Here is a 20,745-nt window from a genome sequence, read left to right as displayed (position 1 = left end):
ATTTAATAAAATAATACATCTTACTTGAAACTACTTAATTAGTACGAAACATTAAAAAATTAAAACGATAAAAAAAAGTTATTAAATATACACTTAGTGTATTATTTGGTAATGGTTGGATTGAAATACATTCTTATTATCTGGCTTACTACTTTATTGTTACATAAAATCATCAGAGTCATTTCCATCATCATAATTACTAGACATACATTCAGGTTTAAACAATTTATCATAACTACGTTGTTCTGCTTCCTGTTTTTGGCGCATTATTTCTTCTTCCTCCCTTTCCCGCTGAGCTTTTAAAATATGTTTCTTCTCCCTTCTCTCTTCGGAGTCCCTTTCTTCTCTTTGACGACGCAAATCTGGATGGTCTTCAGTTTTCGTTTTATTCAGTCGGTTTACAATTTCATTCACTCTTTTTTCAACACGGATTTTTTTAACACTCTTTTCGCAATAAAATCCTATTTGGCCAACTTCCATATCAGCTGTTTTCTTGAGATTTGACCATAATGTATAAACGACGTCTATATTATTTATCTTGTTTCCTTGAATGCTGTTATATTTTACCAATTGAGCAGCGTCGTTGAGAACAGATTGTGGAATATCATCTATAGTTTGACCCTACATAAAAAAAAATAAATAAAAATAAAAAATAAAGAACCAAATCATATATTAAGATATGCAGATTTCCCGAATTAAATTTTAAATTCAAAATATACTAAATATTCGAAATTGTATGATGTTTGATGCTCCATAAAATTATCCTTACAATTTTTTCAGACTTCTCAATTATATTCTATTCTAACAGAGCCTTCCCAACAATCCGAGAGGACGGCATCTTGATGACAATTTATTCATTTATGAATGAATGAATGTCAAATTTGAGCTTCACTACGTCCAATTAAAATTTGTTATTAACTATAACTATGTATATATTTATGTTAATATGTATATCTTCAGTTGGTGATTATCTGATTTCTAGGGGAGTTTTCTTAATTACTACATCTTTCGGTAAAGTTAACAAAAACTTAACTGACGAAAGCGAGAAAACGGCTTTAAGTTTATTAACTCTGCACATTCAAATTATTAGAATCATATAGGAATCGAGCACTGAAAGTCTACCTATCACATCTCTTTTATTGTTTTTATATATGACAAATTGTGAATACTAAATGTTATTTATTTCGTATATACTTAATATATAAAATAATGTTTAGTTTTTATAGAAGAAAGAATACCTCTTGGAGTCTTAAGTAAACATGAGCAGAAGAATAGTTGTGAACATGAAACCAAACATCTTCTGGCCATCCCCAACGTATAAGTTCTTCATCTGTAAGTGGAATGTTAATTAATAAATTTTTAATATGTGGCGCAAATTTTCCTATTTCTGAGAGTGTGACAATAATTCTTAATAAGAAATTTAAAAAACAAAAATAATCTGGCCCATTAATTTTACAATGCCTTTTGGGGTATCATAAATACATACGTTTTTTACGTTCAGCTTGAACACCTTACAACAGGATCATTACCAAATACAAACACACAATTTCTTGAACATAATTAATATCAAAAAACAGAAACATAGGAAGAGTACTTCGACTATGCCATCGATTTATTACTATAACCAAAGGGATACTCCCATCCCTAGTGATACAACAATGTATTTCCGTTTGAAATCGTTTCACATAGTATACATACATATGCACACAAAATTAATTATAAATATCATTATCAAACCATTGCTCATAATTTACTTTCATGCTTATCCTTTCCCATGTAGATTAAAGCTGGGGGTGACACAATATTACTTTTGAAATAGAACACCATTTTTTATCATTTACTCTAGTTGCAGACCAAACCTCTCTCATTTATAGTATGGAACTTTCGATCCATATTTCACATTTTATATTTAAAGTTTTGTGTGGTACAGCCGGACAACGTATAATAAAACCAATCTACTAAACAGTTGAAATTCAGAAACACAGATAGCTTCAAATATCCAGAAAAAGCATATTGTGTTTAAAGCTGAAACGTATTGAACAAGGGACCCGTTCGATTTATGTAATTCAAATTATAAAATTCGGTAACCACTTCAATGAAGAAAGTATTATGGAATTTCGTCGAGCGTGAAATTATAAAATTTTATAAGAAACCTTTGAATATTTTCATACATGTACAGAATCAAATTTATAGGGCCTAAAATATTTTCTCAACTTATTGCCGCCCTCCAAATTAAAATTGAAATTGCACTCTCTCTTTCAAGCGGCAACTGTTTTGCATTATAAGCACCCTATGTATTCTAAAACCATAATATAGTATAATAAATTGCTTGTTATTAATTTGAGTATAGTTTTCAGTGGAATAAATCAAAATCGTTTCTGACACAGGATAATTTTTTGGTCAATTAAAGTACTTAAGTCTGATTTCTTTTTGTATGTATTTTTTCCTATGAAGTGTTAGTTTAAAAGTAACTATTGACCAGTGGAAAGCTATTTGAAAAAAATTGAATTTGTAATATGATAAGTTTTTGAACTATTTTTAAATAAAATAAGTTATTATTTAAGGTGAAATAACATTTATCAAACTAAAAAACCTAAAACATTGGTATTAGTGTAACCCTTATATTAAAGAAACACTTTGTTCAAAAGTGAAAAATCAATAATCTTACGCAAAAACGGGCTGGATACTTTACCACACCCGTAATACAAAAGACACCCACAACATGACGTGATTGGTAAGCAAAATATTAATAATGATAAAATAATTGTTTATAAATGATATATGTATATTGTATTGAAAATATAATATGTTTTTTCGGATCAAAAATGTAAAACCGTTTGCATAAAAGTTTTATACATTACACTTATACTTTCTTAATATTTGAATTAAAAACAATGTTTGCTTTCAATCAAAAATTTAAAGTTGACTTAAAAATAATTTCATTGGACAAAAATAGAAACCAAGACTGTTGGTTGTGATATAAATTGTACATTGAGTACATTGCGTTCTTGCTAAGTCAAAGTGTCTAACCTTAGAGTGTATTATTGAAAATATTGTTGCAATCTGCAATATTTGTTTTTACCACTACTTTACAAAATTTCAAAAGAAAGAAGTTGTGGTTTTGCTTTGCTTATTTTCAAACTAAAATCTATCTACTCAAAAATCTATTGTTGCTATATTTACAAGTGTGAATTCATTTGACTGATAACTTAAAGGCGAAATATGTGTTTAATATTGACTTTCATTCTTATTCATATACATATAGTAAAATATTTTTATCTGTTATGTTTTCATGCAGTAACAGCTATTATACTTTTTATAATAATATTATCAATATTGTAAATATGAATTTTAAACTGCTTTTTTTGTGAATTCACTTTCAGAGTAAATTCGCTTTCTTGTCTTGAAAAATAAAAATTAAAAATGGATGGCCCAGCGTTTAATGAAACTGAATTAAATTGCCAATATACAGCTCTACAAGATTATGAGCAATATCAACCAAGATTCCCTAACTCTTCAATCTACGTTACCAAGTCTCCTGAGTTGGCGGTTTCAAGAGCCGCTGGTCAATGTTCGTACGGTTCGGATCACAATACAGCAAGTTTAATCGGACCACAAGTTCAACTTGCTACTTCACAAGAACAAAATGAGTCTGTAATTCAAGAACGTTCTTCAGTTTCCACCGTAAGATATATGCAAGCAGCACAGTATGACGAATTACCTGATTACGGTATTAATGCTTGCCCTGTTGAGTCGCACTATATTGAGAATCCCACCATTGCTTATGGATACGTGTCAGAAGTTAATTTTGACTATCCGATTGAAGCAAGCAACACCAACTCGTACTCACCAAGACCATTGTTATTTGATAGCAATCTTAATGGATCAGACGCAGCTCTTCCTTCGGATGGAACAAGAGCATATGAAGGCCATGCTGATTACCAGAGCAAAATGGCACAACTTACTCTAACTCCAATGGATTCGGTTTCACACATAAGAGATCCCAAACATATGCTAATGGAAGGCTCAGGAAGTGACATATGTTCTACAATGAGATGGCGTGATCCAAATCTGTCAGAAGTTATAAGCTTTTTAAATAACCCAAATAACGAAATTAAAGCAAATGCAGCTGCATATTTACAACACTTATGTTATATGGATGATCCAAATAAGCAGCGAACTCGAACATTAGGGGGGATACCACCTCTTGTGCGTCTGTTATCATACGATGTACCAGAGATCCACAAGTAAGATAGTCAAATGGAAATAAATAAATTATAATTATTTTATAAATAATTATAAAAAAAAATTATTTTATAAATAATTATAAAAAAAATTATTTTATAAATAATTATAAAAAAAAATTATTTGTATATACATATACATTTACAGTCACTCACAGCTTATTTGATGCAGATCGAATTTTTTTTGTAAAGTGTTCTATATTTCTTCAAATTTTGCAAAAACGAAAAAACTGAATATGCATACATCTTATTCTATTTATTGTTCTATTTAGTTATTCAAAAAAAAAATACAAGAACTGTCCACTCGTTTCATTGTAATACAAAAAAAAACAAAAACATACGGACAATAGGACGCCACAGCTTAAATGATGCAGTTAAAAGTACCGCTATTTTTCGTCGTGATTTGCAGCAAGTGGAATTTTTTGATTAGTTTACAGAAAATTGTAGAAAGAATTGGATGTAAAGTCACATTTAAATTAACGTAAACTTGAATTGTTAACCATGGGACCGCGCACATCACTAGAAAACCGGGAGTTTGTGTTGGAGCTGTTTAAAAAGGGAGTTGTCCACAGTTCAACACATTATTGAACGCTTTGTGCATGAAAATCGTGTGGTAAATAAAGGACGACAGGCTCCAAATAAAATTTTCACAGAGAAAGATTGTAAGTGGTTAGTGCGTCAAGTGAAGAAAAATCCAACAACAAGTGCTCCAAAGTTGACAGAAATGGCCAAAAAAGATTTAGGCAAGAATTGCCATCCCGAAACAGTCCGAAGAGTACTAAGGGAAGCAAATTTAAATGGCAGAATAGCCCGTAATAAGCCGTTTGTAAGTGCAAAAAATAGAACGAAGAGATTGCAGTTTGCGTGTGACCATCTAAATAAGACACCAGCATTTTGGAGGACTGTACTTTTTGCAGATGAGGTTAAGATTAACTTATTTGGACCAGATGGCAGACCTTTTATATGGCGCGAACCTAATACGGAGCTTAGACCTCAACAATTGCGTGCTACTACTATAAAACACGGTGGCGGCAACGTTATGGTGTGGGCATGTATGTCATCAAATAGGGTCGGAATTTAACTTTTATTGAAGAAACTATGAACACAAATGTGTATTTAAAAGTTCTGCAAGAAAATTTGCTTCAAAGCGCTAGAAAATTGGGAATTGAAGATGACTTTCGCTTTTACCAAGATAACGACCCTAAGCACAAGTCACAAATAGTGCAAACATGGTTAATATATAAATGTCCACACATTGTTGAAACTCCTGCACAATCACCGGACTTGAACGTCATCGAAAATTTGTGGTCTATTTTGAAGACAAATATTAAAAAACATGGCATCCAGAACAAATCCGATCTCAAAAAAGCTATAATGGAGGAGTGGAACCAAATTAGACCGGAATACACCAAAAAAATTGGTAGACTCCATGGCAAATAGACTTCAAGCTGTAATTGATAATAAAGGATACCCTACTAAGTACTAAATACTACAAACTTTTTTAAATTACGAATAAATACTTGTTCTTTTTTGAGATCATTTAAGCTGTGACGTGAATTTTCAAATACAATTTTTTGCATTAAAACTAAATAAATGGAAATTTTTTTTGGAATGTTTTGTTGAAAAATTAAATTAAATAAAATAAATTAGATGTCTGAATACTCAGTTTTTTCATCTTTGCAAAATTTTAAGAAATATAGAATTTTACAAAAAAGTTCTATCTGCATCAAATAAGCTGTGAGTGACTGTATTTCAAAAATTATAAATAAAATAATAGACACTCTCTATGGATATATCGATGAAAAAACCTCGTATGATTTCATACTGACTTTTTCAGCTAACTTTTATGAAATAAAAAGTTTAAGTTGGTAGATACCAAAGTAAAAAAAAAATAGTGAAAAAATGTCGAAGTTGTTATTAAAAAAAACTGCAAATGATCAATGTAATGAAACTTAAAAGTAATGTCGGCAACACACCTTATTCTAATTGTAACACTTTTATATTTTCAGGAACGCATGTGGAGCACTTCGAAATCTATCCTATGGAAGGCAAAATGACGAAAATAAACGAGCTATTAAAAATGCGGGGGGTATAACTGCCCTTGTAAATTTGCTGTGCAGGACACAAGAGTCGGAGGTAAAGGAATTGGTCACTGGAGTTTTGTGGAATATGTCATCTTGTGAAGACATTAAACGCTCTATTATTGACGAGGGCTTAAACGCAATTGTTAGTAATATTATTATTCCCCATTCTGGTTGGGATGCGGTTTGTGCGGGAGAAACATGCTACTCTACAGTTTTTCGAAATGCTTCGGGAGTTCTACGTAATGTCAGCTCTGCTGGTGAATTTGCCAGAACCAGTCTTAGAAACTCTGAACATTTAGTGGAGTGTCTAATATATGTTGTGAAAATGGCTATAGAAAAGAATAACATTGGAAATAAAACGGTAGAAAATTGTGTATGTATTTTACGCAATTTGTCTTATCGGTGTCAAGAAGTTGAGGATCCTAATTACGATAAACAGCCAATGCCAATACAAAGCCGGCCTTCATCCAACTCTTATAAAGGTAAATATTTAACATATTACAACAGCATTATAATTGGGTATATATATTTATATATTATTATTTCAGGAGAAAATCTTGGCTGTTTTGGGACAAGTAAAAAGAAAAAGGAAGCTGCTCAAAGCGAACATCAGATGGAAAATAATTATACTCCCAGTACTTCAAAAAATTCTGTGCCCAATAGTTTATCACACAAACGATATGAGCTTTTATGGCAACCCGAGGTTGTGCAGTACTATTTAGCTTTATTGCAAAGTTGCTCTAATCCGGAAACTTTAGAAGCGGCTGCAGGAGCTATTCAGAATCTTTCGGCATGTTATTGGCAGCCAAGTATTGATATTCGGGCTACGGTTCGCAAGGAAAAAGGATTACCTATATTGGTAGAACTTCTTCGTATGGAAGTTGATCGCGTAGTTTGCGCCGTGGCAACAGCTTTACGAAATCTTGCCATAGATCAACGGAACAAAGAGCTTATCGGAAAGTATGCTATGCGAGATTTAGTCCAAAAACTCCCTACTGGAAATCCACAGCACGATCAAAATACCTCCGACGACACCATTACCGCAGTGTTAGCCACAGTTAATGAAGTTATAAAGAAAAATCCAGAATTTTCTCGGTCTTTGCTGGACGCCGGTGGTGTTGATCGTTTATTAAGTATTACAAAGCAACGTCAAAAATATACTTCTTGCGTATTAAAGTTCGCCGGTCAAGTTTTGTTCACAATGTGGCAACATCATGAGCTACGTGATGTTTATAAAAAAAATGGCTGGAAAGAGCAAGACTTTGTTTCAAAATCATTTACAGCTCATAACATTTCTCCAAACTCACCCAATAATGTAAACAACACTCTAAATAGACCTATGGCATCGCAAGGCCGAACAAGATATGAAGATCGGACGATACAAAGGACTCAAAATAATGCGACTCGTAATACTGCAGGAAATGATTTTGCAAGCTGTAATGAGTCACCACTTCTTTGCCAAATGGTGAGTTAATAGCAATTGTTGAACAATTAACATTTATTGACAATGATTCTCATTTTAGACCGATGACGCATCTAGCAATGGTGTAGGTAATGAATCTTATCAACGGAGAAATCAAAACCCTCAAACAGCTATGTACATACCAATAATGGAGGTTGGACGAAATCATTCCAATTGAGAAATTATATCTTTTAAATACTTTTCATATTTCATAAATATAATAAAATGCACTTACGAATATGTTTCATAGATGCTATATCGATACCTCAGGGTGCATTTGCTTTAAGTTAAATTTATTTATTTGTCCAAGTTTTGCAGTTTTGTGGAAAATTCGTGACTTCATTTGCCGTGGAACCTATATGACAAACTTATCCAAATAAATACACAATAAACACAATGTAATGAACATGCAAGCGACTTGTCCGTATAATGTGTAGAACAGCTCAAGTATTATAATATACGAGAATATGGTAAAAGAAAAAATTATGAAAAGACGCCTACTTAACACATTTGTGCACTGAAATATCGATATTCTATAAATGTATACTAAAGCTAGTTTACAATATAAAAGGGGTATAAAAACACATGGTATATTTACCAATGCATCTAAATAAAATTTACATTCCAAAACGCGTTTAATACGTATATACCATAATAAAATTTCTTGGTAGTAACCATCGCTTTTTATTTTATAACAAAGAAGTTTCAGAAGTTTGGACATGTAATATTAGAATTGTATTAATAATTGATTTTTAAAACAACTGCAGAAATATGAATGCATACTTATAGGCGGAAGTATGGTCCCATGTGGAATTGTTTTAAGGTTTATAGAATGTTATTATCATGAAATTCATATCGATAAAAAATTTCATTACACTTATTTCCAGTTTACTTCCACTATGCCAATTATTTCCTTGTTGTCTTTCTGTAAATTAAAATAGTTCATGAGTTCAAGATAATTTAAACAAAATGTTAAATACTTTTTATATCGGGCGAGAATTTCATGTTTAAACATCTCAAAACGCTTTCGATTCAGATTATTTTGTTGTTCTCGCCAAACTGGTCTCGCTTTTTTTTGTTGTAATCCCCAATGACAAGTAAAAACAGGGGATAACACAAAAAATGTGTACCCAGAAATATACATTTCATAGACCTAAAAAAAATTTAAACCGGAATGAGTTAAATTAATAGTTTAGCATAATGCTGTTAATGTCTTACCTGTGAATTTCGGGTAAAGCCATAGCCTATAAATCTTTCATCGTGGGCAGGGACGTCATCAAAAGCGACATAAAAAGGTTCATACAAGAACTCAAAATTTGTTACGACATGACTTATATGAGCCCGCTCATCTTCATTGGAAGAATTCTTAAGCCAAATGGAGAAGTTTGTCGCGTACTGGTTGTAAATAAACACTTTTTCGTGAAATGGGCGTGCTAGACCTTTTCTATATAAACGCATAAGCTCTGGCTTGGAAGCAGGGAATTTAGCTCTGTTGTCTATTTCAAAAGTTGGTATAACATACGCGCAACGATAGCTGCATTTTGCTGACGGCAGAAATTTATTTAATAATGATACCATATTTGTGCTTGGTATTATATCAATATCTGTTAGAAATACATATTTATTTTGACAACCTTTTCGAGCTAAATTGCGTAAATGGTTTTGCGGATATTCATTTTTTAAACGCCAACGTATTGTGTCTGGATTGCGTATTTTCAGTAAATGGCGAAGCGTTTGTTCAGGGTATTGACAATCAAAGCTGTTGAAGAGATTAGGAATTTGTCTGTGAACTGGTTCCTTATTATTTGGAACAGCTATATGAAAAGTAACGTTATCGCGTATAAAAGCGAAGCAAAGTCTCATATATGTAACAAAGTGTTGTAAAATGAAGAATTCTTCATCTCCGGCAACGTACACGGCGGTTGAAATTGGTCCGTTCCACTGATGTGCAACTTGTGTCAATGAATACAACCGTTCCACGGAACTTTGGGTAGCTAAACATACAATGTTTTCGTGTGAAGATTTGATAAACTTATCTCCAATCAAAGCAAAATCAAACATCTTATAATTGCGAAGATTGTCCCATCTACCAGTTTCGAAACTTATATTATCGAAAGCAAGCCTAAAATTATGCTTCGACATTTTCTGTACTAATGATCGATTGAGCGGTGGCATGGTGTCATCGTTGGCACTTTCTATTGCCACTAATGGCTTTGTATTTCTGTTAAATGACTTATTGATTTGTTGCGAATTTATTTCCGTGTCCAGTAAACAAAATGTCCACAGTAGATTAATTGTAGTTAAAAATATTGTTAATATGAATAAAACCCAACGTCTAAATCGCACAAGTTTCCTCTGTAAAAATATACATTTATTCAAAATCTTAATATTTTTAAGGCATTTATAAACGTAAATCACCATTCTTGTAGATGTCCACAATAAACATACTTATATGTATTGACTTATTATTCCTAGGAATGGGAATTTCACATAACTGAATTTTTCAGTGCAAAAATCGATTACAATATCTCACAATACCATTGTTATTGAATCGATATACGGTTTCGCTAAACTATTGACGTTGTACATACATATATGTATGTATTTGTATACAATTTTGCATTATAATACAGTACATTTATCTAATATACCTAATAATATCAAACACGACATATTCCTTAATTCGTTGTGATTCCTGCTCAAAAAAAACAAATTATTGTTACGGTTCTTTTAACCATCATTAAATTGCGCGTATGAATTGATAAAGAGAGTAGCTCATAAATATTGTAGGTGCAGACAGAACGGAATAACATATGACAAACTGCAACAGATATATTTTATGAGTGAAGAAGACTTATGTATATGCATATTTCTTGTCTGACGATAAAAGTACGTATAACAAGAATAGAAGGGATATGTTAGAGTCTAACCGAACATTTTATACTCTCTAAATTTTCAAGTCGCTGTGTCGGGAATGTTGTAGCTATGTAGGTAAAAGGTCTGAAGTGATTATATTAACTCTTGGCATTATGCTAATGTATGGTAGACTTGAGAACACGGATCCACTCAATTTTGTGAAGATATTTCACATAGTGACCGTTTAACAGATTGATCAATAAACATGGTAAAGTTAAGCGATAGCTTAAAAAATTTATATTAGATTCAAAAAGGCTAGGGCAAATATTGACCCGTTTTTACCCATCCTTTACACGAGGGCATATTATTATCGGGTAAAGATTCCGTTTGGCTTCTGTCGGTGCCTGGAGCTTGAAAAGGTATGGGCCGAATTCGACCATTTTTATGCAATAGATGGAATATATCGAAGGACTATTTTGGTAAAGTTTCATTCCGACATCTGTGTTGATGCTTGATTTACATATATACTGAAAGAAATAATCATCTAAAATTTAAAATTGCGTTATATGGGAAGTAGGCATGGTTGTAGTTCAATTTCTCTAAAAATATGAGGATTATATCAAGCATTTGGTTGAAATTAGTCGAGACATAGAATTTGATCTAATCCAATTTTTGTACCGATTCCTATTAACTCCATACCATATTAGCTGTGAATTCGATGCTTCTGTTGTGTTTCTCTAGTGAATTATCACACAGGTCACCGACCTGTTGTTGATAATGATGAATCCATATTACTCGGTGTGCCACTGCACTTGCATGGAGCTCTCTGGCGCTAGAGCTTCTCGACGCTAGCCAGCAAAATGTGGCTCTCAGAGAAGAAGTGTAATTTTGAAGGGTGTGAGCTTCCCTGTCACATTACGCCACGACGCTATCCATTATACGTATTATGAAATTATGACAGAAAATATGTGTTTTTCTTTTACTTTTATGGACGTAGGATTCCCTATGAGTAGGGTTACCATATCGGTCTCAGTTAAAATCAGTCCCGTTGCATATGTATTTCTCGGTCCTCTTTTTTCGATTTCAAGAACTCATTCAAATTTGCCAACTGATCGATCAATTTGTTGTCGTCAATATGAACATTTTCGAGTCTAAAAACTGAATAACTCAAAAAATAATAATAATAATAAAAAATCGCCGATTCAGGAGGAAACCAGGGAAAATCAGGGAGTTTTCACGAAAATCATATGTGTGAAGTGGAATGTAAAATGTTGCAATTGAAACTCAAAACAAAAGCTCATGCAACTCTGATCAAATTTGACTCGGACGGGACAACCTTTTTTATGTATGTGAGAAGTTTGATCTCTTTCTCTGATGCTAATTAGTGTGTGTTTTGCAGCTATTTGATTACTGCGCGAATAGTTTAAATAACCAAAAAAAATGACTAGATAAATATCAAGTAAAATTCTTTATATTCAAAAAAGATTAGGGTTCTTCGTTATTTATTTTGTTCTCAAATACGCACAATCATACAAAAGGCACTAATATACATAAATACTTGGCGACAACTTTTGCATTATGCGTACATACATATTTACACTTTTGTTGTCATTTATTACAAAAATTCTAAATATAAAGTATGTATTCGGAAATGATTGTGTATATACATATTTTATTAATGCAAGTCAATCAATAGCTTATTTCAACATTTTTCTTACAAATTATTGATACACGGTAATATTTAGAAGAACAGTGTCAAAAAGTTATTGAATGAATTGAAAAAATAAATATGTGATGTTTAAATATAAACATCTCAATATATACACACTTTTTATAATTTATTTAAAAATTAATAAATAAATAATGAATTGAACTTCGTCCTCGATGTAAACTAATTTGTAACGCGAGTTTTCGTTTAAAAAGATCGATTAGTTATTTTTGTCGGTTTTTAATTATATAATACCTACTTCGTGCTGAAAATTATAGTCATTTCGTTAAGTTCGATTTTAATTATAGTTTAGTTTTTATATGTATACACAATAATATTCTACATATATTTAAATACGCACACAACATGTATGTATATATATACATATGTATATATATTTATAATATTATATATATGCATGCATATATGTATTTATTTATGTGTGTATGTAAATATATATGGAAAAGTACTTTATGTCATGGTAAGGGTGCCTGCACCGAGACCGAAACCAACACCTTTGGGTCCGAAATTGCGACCATAGCATGCTCTACAATAAATATCACCGTCCGGACCATCATTTAAATTGGTTGAATCTAGAGATTTTCTACAGTCAGCGCAATGGAAGCAACGCTTGTGCCAAATTCTGCTCTTGCTAATCATTTGCTCCGCGGCAAAAACGGCATATCCGCACCGCGGACAACCTCCTGATGAACGAGGCCCAGTTAACGGCTTACCCTCAGGGCTGAAATAATATATATATATGTATATATATTTTTTTTTTTAATTTTTTATATGTTATTGGCTTACAAATGGATTGTGGATTCACCGGAAGTGGACACCAACGTTGGTGCGTGTCCATAACCAAATCCTTTAGGACCGAAACGTTTTCCGTAACAAGCTTTACAGTAAATATCCTTGTCTGGCCCATCACAAGCAAGCATCGAGTCCAATGGCCGATGACATTCAGTGCAGTTGTAGCACTTTTTGTGCCACATACGGCCTTTAGAAAGTTGTTGCTCTGCGGCAAAAACGGCGCCACCGCAACGTGGACAACCTTCACCTTCAGGTGCTTTGATTGACGTGGTATCAGGGCATACAAATGGACGCTGAGCAGAAATTTGTTCTTCACTGAAAATTGTATAGTTTATAATTATTCATGGCTAAAAATCAAACATTGTTACTAACGTCATGCCATCAGTTTGCAGAAAACTGGATCCACATGCAAATCCATAGCCATGAGGGCCCCATTTTTTTCCATAGCAAGTCTTACAGTAAACTTCTTTGTCGGGTCCGTCACATGCAATGATAGAATCCAACGTCTTTGTGCAATCTCTGCATTTGAAACACTTCCTATGCCATTCGCGTCCCTTCGAGAGCACCAACTCAGCGGCAAAGACAACGCCACCACATCGTGGGCAGCCTTCACCGGCACGTGCTTGTATCTTTCCAACATCTATATCTGCTACTTTTGGTGCCAAGTCGCTGTAAGACATTTACATATAAACATACATAAATATATATATTTAAATAAGAAGAAAATATGTAAATATGGATTATAAAAAATTTATTAATAAGTGTTATATAGAGATTCTTAAAAATAACATTATTCATGTTTTAATTCATATTTGCTTGACTTTGTTTTTTAGAATTATTTTGACTTTTCCATCAGTGGAAGCAAGTGCGGTTTAAGTTATCGTCTTTTTCTTTTAATCAATCGAATGTACTACGTATAATAAAAAATTACACATGTAGGCATGTATACCTTTGCCACTCGGCGTCTCTTATGTCAGACATAAGTCCCATAGAAGAAATTCCTAAATGACCATAACCCCTGGCGCCAAACTTCTGAGCATAACACCCTGTATTTATTATAATATCAAAAACAAATATTGATAAATTTAAATTGCTAAGTCTTGGGAAACAACACTAAAAAGTATTTGTACTTATGTGTAGATGTTACCCCCATACATTAACTTGAACTCATTCTGATATATACTTACGTACATACATATATAGAAAGGTACATATACTTGTATGTAAATATCACATTAGATGCTAGCATGCTGTTAAAAACTTACCCATTTTCATAACAATCGGACTGAAGAGCTCCACCGCCTTGACCATATCCATAGCCTTTAGGTCCGAATTTCTTTGCATAACAAGCTAATTTTGTACAAGGGGAAACACGAGATTTGGGCGGAATGTAAATGTGCATATACATATATGTAATTTATATTTTAGGTGTGCTTAAACATTTGTCCAGCTAAATATATTCAACGAATTTGTATTGTATTGTATAAGAGCATTATTGGAAGTAGTATTTTGAATGTATATAGCTGGAGAAATATGAAAAGTCACTGTATTTTTTGTTTGAATGTAACTATTTGTGAAAATATTATTTAAATAATACCTTTGCAGTAAATATTTTTGTCTGGACCTTCACAACAAAGGATGGAATCAAGTCCTTTGGAACAGTTTCCACATTTAAAACACTCCCTGTGCCATTGCTGTTGGAAAATATAAGGTTAATGATGAAATGAAGAAGGAATTTATTTACTTTTGGAGTTTACTTATAAAGGTAGATGCATATGAATGTATTATTATTGTAAATGAAGGAAGAAGGGACACATTAAGGGTTTGTTGTAATGGCTGGTTGGTACGGAAATTTGCTTATGAATGGGCATTAGCAATAGCTTCCAAATTGTCTGATATTGAAAACTGAATTATTAAATTATTGGTTTTAAGTATTTCAATTTTAAAATAACGATATCATTTAATAAACAAAATATTTTCATAAATTGCATGTTAACGTTAATACATATGTATTTCCAAATGGTTGACATATGAGGTGCAGTAAGTTCTTTGTGTATGTGTTTAGAAAACATTTACATATAAAACTTCAATAGTACCCCTTTAAAATATACAATTAAAACGCTTTTACATACAAATATTATATACGCATAGAATTATGGATGTTTTGGTATAACTGATATTTCTCAACACATACATTTATATTATGAACGTATATAATTATAATTTAAAAACAACCGCAATCTAAAGAAAACAATTGACACTGATTTTAACATTATTTAAATGTATACCTCTGCAATATATATCTTTATCAGGGCCATCGCAATGCATTGTAGAATCGAGTGTTCTGTTGCAAAGCAAGCATTTGAAGCATCGTCTATGATATCCCTAGTTATTTGACATGTTCAATGTAAATAAACGATTTAAATATTATATTAGATTTAAAATCTATGATGGTACATATTAATATATGTTTACGTGTTTGATTTGGATTGTTTTAGTAAGTTTATGCACTGCTTATATTTTAGTATAATTGCAAATAATTGATTCTGTATTAAAATAAAAATCATAGAAACATCTGATTATAATTAACTTACTCTGCCTCGTGCTAACATTTGCTCGGCCGCATATACGTAACCACCGCATCTGGGACAACCCTGGCCTTCTGGAGCTTTAGCAATTACTCGTGGCTCTAAGCGGGCACCATTACGTACACCATCAATGTCACTATAATTAAATATTAAAGAAATGCTTTTAATTACATGATTATTTATATTTGTATTGGCATAAAATAATATTCACAAACAACTTTTTAATATTTAAAAAACGATTACATGCATCTACATTACATTACATTGTTAAGCATGTAAAATTGCTTTTGTATTTTTGTAAATCCCTATTAATTTATTTATTTCACTTCATAATTTATATATTAAACATTTTGGAACATTTTTAACACTATGTTTTTCCGTTAAGGAAGTAAACAAAATAAGTAGTAAACAACACTAGCAAAAAAATATAATGGTTGTACATTATTACTTTTATATAAGAATCTACAATGTTACCATAGTAATGGATCCTTCGGTACACCTTGTATATACATACATACTTATATAAATTAAGACCCAGTTAATAATTATAATATTAATATCAATAATGATTTGATGATATCATCTTGGATGAAATCCGAAAAATTATAAAATGAAATAACCAACGGTATATTATGTACATAGGCATTTTGTTAGGTTTCGTTTGCTCATATTAGAAAAAATGCCTTGATTACAATAACATATATGCATGTATATACATACATATAAACATTTGGATTAATCAGAGTTTTGTTTAAAAATAATATCTATCTCCCATTGTAAAAATGTGTAATACAAGTTTTTTCGTAAATAAAATCCATTTTTATTTTTATTTATAGTTTTTTAATAACATTTCACAAATACAGACATACATATATTTATGAAATATTCATCAATACAAAAAAAAAACAATTATTAATATCATTTCGAGGCGACATGTAATAAAACATTGGAACATGTAGTAGACTATTTAAACGGGAAAGGTGTTCACATTAACACGACAGAACATTTGAATCCTGAACTCCATCGCTGCGTCTATCTTTCGCCATGTAAATTAGTTGCTGCGATAATATGAAAAAATAATAATATGTTTGAATTTAAGGAAAACATATGTGTTTTCAAATATTCTAAAATAAAGTTAAAGCATGACGCATAGGCATTTTGAAATTATTTTTGAAATTTTAATGTGAACTTTTATAAGTTTTTACGTTTATGCTAAGGCACAAGCATGAAAATATACTTTTCCTTTCATTTATTTAAAAATAACTAATATTAAATGAAAATTTATTCCTTTAATTCTTCCTATGACTAGATATTTGTATATTTACACATTATTTATATCGCATCGAAAGTGTTCCGAATATCTATAGTAGTTTACAATGGGAGAATATCGAAATGAAGAACAGTGTTTTATATGTTTTCTAAATACAGCTAGCACATATTCATATATATAATATGTAAGTGTACCATTCAGTGCTACAAGGCAATACATTTGTGAGTATTTTCGCAAATACACACATTCGTAAAGTGAAAAATATCACTTAGTTAGAAATTTATTACGTTGAAAAACTCGTATGGACTTTTTATATATTACGAATATTCGTTTATGGCAATAGTTTTGTAAATGAAAATATGGATGGACGAAACTAGTCGATTAATGACAAAATGTAAACATACATATGTATATACATACATAAGCAATTAGAAGTAATCTATTTATAGAAAATGTGTGGAAAACAAATACATGCATTACATGAATACTTCTGTCGTTTTCTACTTACAATGCATATATGTATGTACACAATTGTGTAAAAATAATGTAGCATATATTGTATACATTGTGCATACAATTAAAGCTTTCATTAAGATATGTGTATTCGCTAAATACAATATTCTACGGTTAGCTTTAAGCTTTCGATATTTAACATTTTCTTGCCACATTTCGTAAAAATACGCATGAATACATAAAGTTATGATATTTGTACAATGTATTATATTAGGTATTACAAATAGCTCCAAAGTAGTGACAAATTTAATCATTTATGTACGAAGTTAAGAATGAAGAATGGTGAGTTATACTTACTCTCTGTTTAAATGTGCTCCAGTATCCATTGACAAACATCCAGCACCACCACCGAAACCATAACCCTTTGGACCATATTTACGGGCATGGCAGTTTTTGCAAAACAGCTCTTTTTCGTGTTCAGTACAGTTCGTGGAGTCTAAAGCTTTGTTGCACATTCCTGAGTTGAAAAATAAATAGACGTAGAATCAATTAAACGTTTGTATATCAGCAATGTTGAGTCAGATCGCCTTACCGCATTTGAAGCAGGTTTTGTGGAACTTGTAACCACCAGCTACTCTCTCTTCAGCGGCATATACGGATTTGCCACATTTTGGGCATTTAGGTGTTTCAACAGGTGTGAACGGCATGTTTATATCTATAAATTAATATATTTAAATTATAAAGCATGTCAGAGCATATTTAATCTTTTTGTTTTAGAGTAGATTCAGTCAATTTCATCCCAATGAGAAATAATTCATTTATTGTTCCTTTCAAAAACATTTTCTATTAACCGAGTAAAATTATTAATATTTTTTAAGGATTAAACTCATAATCATACCTTAGGTAACTGGAATTTTTTCTTATTTAATTTTTAAAACTAGGTGAAATATATCGGAGCACCGCGCCAAAGTACTTTTCCTCGATTAGCAACGATCTTAAATGAACTGAAAGGTTGCTGCACGCAGGTAGTCTATATTTGTGAGTGCACACGGCACAACGTATCTGAATTTTGTGTTATTAGATAGAGATGGCCAATGTTCAAGAGACTCGTTGATTTTTTCTCGTTTACCCTCTCTTCGTTTAAGGCATATTATACTGAGAGAAAAAGCTTTTGCACCCAAAACTATATGAGGTGTATGAAGAAATAGTCGTTTACTCATCCATAAATATTTAGAAGCACAATAAATATTCAAAAAATGTCATGATCTTACTCATAAGTTTTATTTATTTCCTTATTATTTGAATAGATTATACCAACTAAAGTTAAAATATCGAAAGTGGTAGCTTTGGTGAATAAGGAAAATCTATTTTTAAAAGTTTTCCACAAACTTAATAAATTTCAATGTTTTATTTTAAGCTTTTCTACGTGTACAATTCCCCTATATTACTTTCGCATAGGCATCTATAGCTGCGTTTGTATGTATATACATACATATGTATATGTATACATGCATATGTACATATTAAATGCATTTGGTACATATGAGAAATCTTAAGGAATATTTGGCAAAAACAAAAATATTATTTCCCAATCTGAAATTACAGTCATACACATATGGCATACGTATGAAAGTACATATCTATCTGTAGGAATATATTAAAAATACAAAAACATTTTCATTCCTAAATGATCAATAAGAAGCAGTTATAAGTCACAAGAAATTTTAGAAATACATTGAAATTTATTATTGTTAATTTATATACATATATTTGAAACATTTACCAAAAAATGTTTTCACAAAAACATCAAATTAAAAAGTACTTTCATAAACATAATGTATTTATGTATCTCTATATATTATTTACTATAGCACTAAGACAATTGTCTATATATTGAGAGTCCTTTAATCAACATTGTTTCATTAGCAGTGTAATTATGGTATACAGGTATACATATGTATATATGTATGTATATAAAATCCTAAACTCATATAAAATATATTAATGGTGTATACATATATATTTACACACCTTATGTGATCAATATTTTAAATTTATAACAGTAGGATCAACATAATCGAAACATATCCTTACTTACAAATATGTTGATAGGGGCAATATTTTAGTACCGCGATCCAAAAATACATACCTCTATGGAATGTATCTAACGTAAGGAAGTATAATATTAGAACTGAAATTATTTAAAATACGTATGTATGTATATGTATGTACATATATTATTATAAATACTATGCTAAGTGCGTTGTGAGAACGTCTGATACCAATCGCAACGTCATCAACACCTATGACTCACATTATTGCCGCCAACTTATAACTACATATGTAGTATATCAGACGTTTATCAAAATATTAAATCTGTTTGTTAACTATTTCTATTTTAAAGCATACATTCATATATTCTAAATGTGTGTATCTTTTCGAGTGAATAAATATAATTGAAATTATAAGTATTAGTACAAGTACACGCATGGGCATGGTACATACATGTACATGTGTTTGCGTATAAGTATGTAAAATCTTGATGAGTAGCTTATTACTTTTCTTATTTATTTATTCAACTTTTTTAATTATTTTACAGCAAGTCACATATGCAATTGTATATATTTGTTCATCATTATGTATGGCATATTACATTTTGTAATGTTGCTCTTTAGTGGATAATGTAGTTGTAATTTTCTTCATTTCCAATAAGAAAAGTCAATAAGGCATCTGTATACATATGTATGTATATCGGTCACGCTACCAATAACTGGATGCTGAGTTTGCCATTGGCTCTGCTTAGATCCGAAACGATGAAAGTTAGTGCTAAGGCTGTGCTGTCAGGGAAAAACTATTATATTTATCAAAAACTGATTAGCTTCCATAATGATCCTCTACCATTGCTATACCATTTATTCATCAAAATGTTTGATATGGATAATTCTTTATTGTTCTCCGATCTTTATTGTTTTTAGTGCTAAAAAGGATATTTTCGATCCTTTCAAATTGATATTGAAATGCGCTTGAAACTTCTAAAGCTGTTTGTTTTTATGGGTAAGAAGGAAGTTATAGAATAGAGAGAGATACAAAAAGACTGATCACACTAGCAGTCGATGCAGTACCAGTACGCTGGGCCAAAGACAACATTTTGCGTACGATTGCCAAAATTTCAATGGAATTAGTTTATTTTGACAATATAAGCACATAAACAAAAACCAATATACTTAAGGTGAATGAATGTAAAGTTTCACAATTTTATTACATTGA

General features: G+C 31.3%; 4 protein-coding genes across 5 annotated transcripts; 1 reads left to right on the top strand and 3 right to left on the bottom strand.

The window, feature by feature from the left end:
- Nucleotides 1-74: 74 nt before the first annotated feature.
- LOC126757082 (coiled-coil domain-containing protein 25) lies at nt 75-1,955 on the bottom strand. Its single transcript, XM_050470676.1, has 3 exons — nt 1,755-1,955; nt 1,239-1,330; nt 75-621 (listed from the first exon to the last, which is right to left on the bottom strand). Exons 1-3 carry the CDS (start codon nt 1,825-1,827, stop codon nt 160-162), a joined length of 627 nt encoding a protein of 208 aa, XP_050326633.1. The 5' UTR covers nt 1,828-1,955; the 3' UTR covers nt 75-159.
- A 390-nt stretch (nt 1,956-2,345) lies between these two features.
- Nucleotides 2,346-8,039, top strand: LOC126757078 (catenin delta-2). Its single transcript, XM_050470672.1, has 5 exons — nt 2,346-2,734; nt 3,384-4,247; nt 6,254-6,810; nt 6,877-7,793; nt 7,852-8,039. The coding sequence occupies exons 2-5, from the start codon at nt 3,424-3,426 to the stop codon at nt 7,966-7,968; spliced, it is 2,415 nt and encodes an 804-aa protein (XP_050326629.1). The 5' UTR covers nt 2,346-2,734; nt 3,384-3,423; the 3' UTR covers nt 7,969-8,039.
- Nucleotides 8,040-8,450: 411 nt separating this feature from the next.
- LOC126757080 (beta-1,4-glucuronyltransferase 1) lies at nt 8,451-10,304 on the bottom strand. Its single transcript, XM_050470675.1, has 4 exons — nt 10,209-10,304; nt 9,009-10,145; nt 8,771-8,943; nt 8,451-8,715 (listed from the first exon to the last, which is right to left on the bottom strand). The coding sequence occupies exons 1-4, from the start codon at nt 10,209-10,211 to the stop codon at nt 8,697-8,699; spliced, it is 1,332 nt and encodes a 443-aa protein (XP_050326632.1). The 5' UTR covers nt 10,212-10,304; the 3' UTR covers nt 8,451-8,696.
- A 1,827-nt stretch (nt 10,305-12,131) lies between these two features.
- LOC126757079 (muscle LIM protein Mlp84B) lies at nt 12,132-18,506 on the bottom strand. Of its 2 annotated transcripts, none has more exons than XM_050470673.1 (9): nt 18,377-18,506; nt 18,071-18,193; nt 17,836-17,995; nt 15,762-15,891; nt 15,456-15,552; nt 14,117-14,213; nt 13,540-13,836; nt 13,162-13,482; nt 12,132-13,096 (listed from the first exon to the last, which is right to left on the bottom strand). In XM_050470673.1, the coding sequence occupies exons 2-9, from the start codon at nt 18,183-18,185 to the stop codon at nt 12,826-12,828; spliced, it is 1,488 nt and encodes a 495-aa protein (XP_050326630.1). In that variant the 5' UTR covers nt 18,186-18,193; nt 18,377-18,506; the 3' UTR covers nt 12,132-12,825. The 2 variants fall into 2 exon arrangements, with proteins under 2 accessions (XP_050326630.1, XP_050326631.1); XM_050470674.1 differs by lacking the exons at nt 14,117-14,213; nt 15,456-15,552 and adding exons at nt 14,433-14,517; nt 14,765-14,861 and having other exon boundaries at nt 18,377-18,501.
- Between the last annotated feature and the right edge of the window lie 2,239 nt (nt 18,507-20,745).

This window comes from Bactrocera neohumeralis, chromosome 4 (genome assembly GCF_024586455.1).
Source record: "Bactrocera neohumeralis isolate Rockhampton chromosome 4, APGP_CSIRO_Bneo_wtdbg2-racon-allhic-juicebox.fasta_v2, whole genome shotgun sequence".
Lineage (NCBI taxonomy): Eukaryota > Metazoa > Arthropoda > Insecta > Diptera > Tephritidae > Bactrocera > Bactrocera neohumeralis.
Note: the sequence above shows the minus strand (reverse complement) of the source record. Positions and strands in the feature narration are given on the sequence as shown.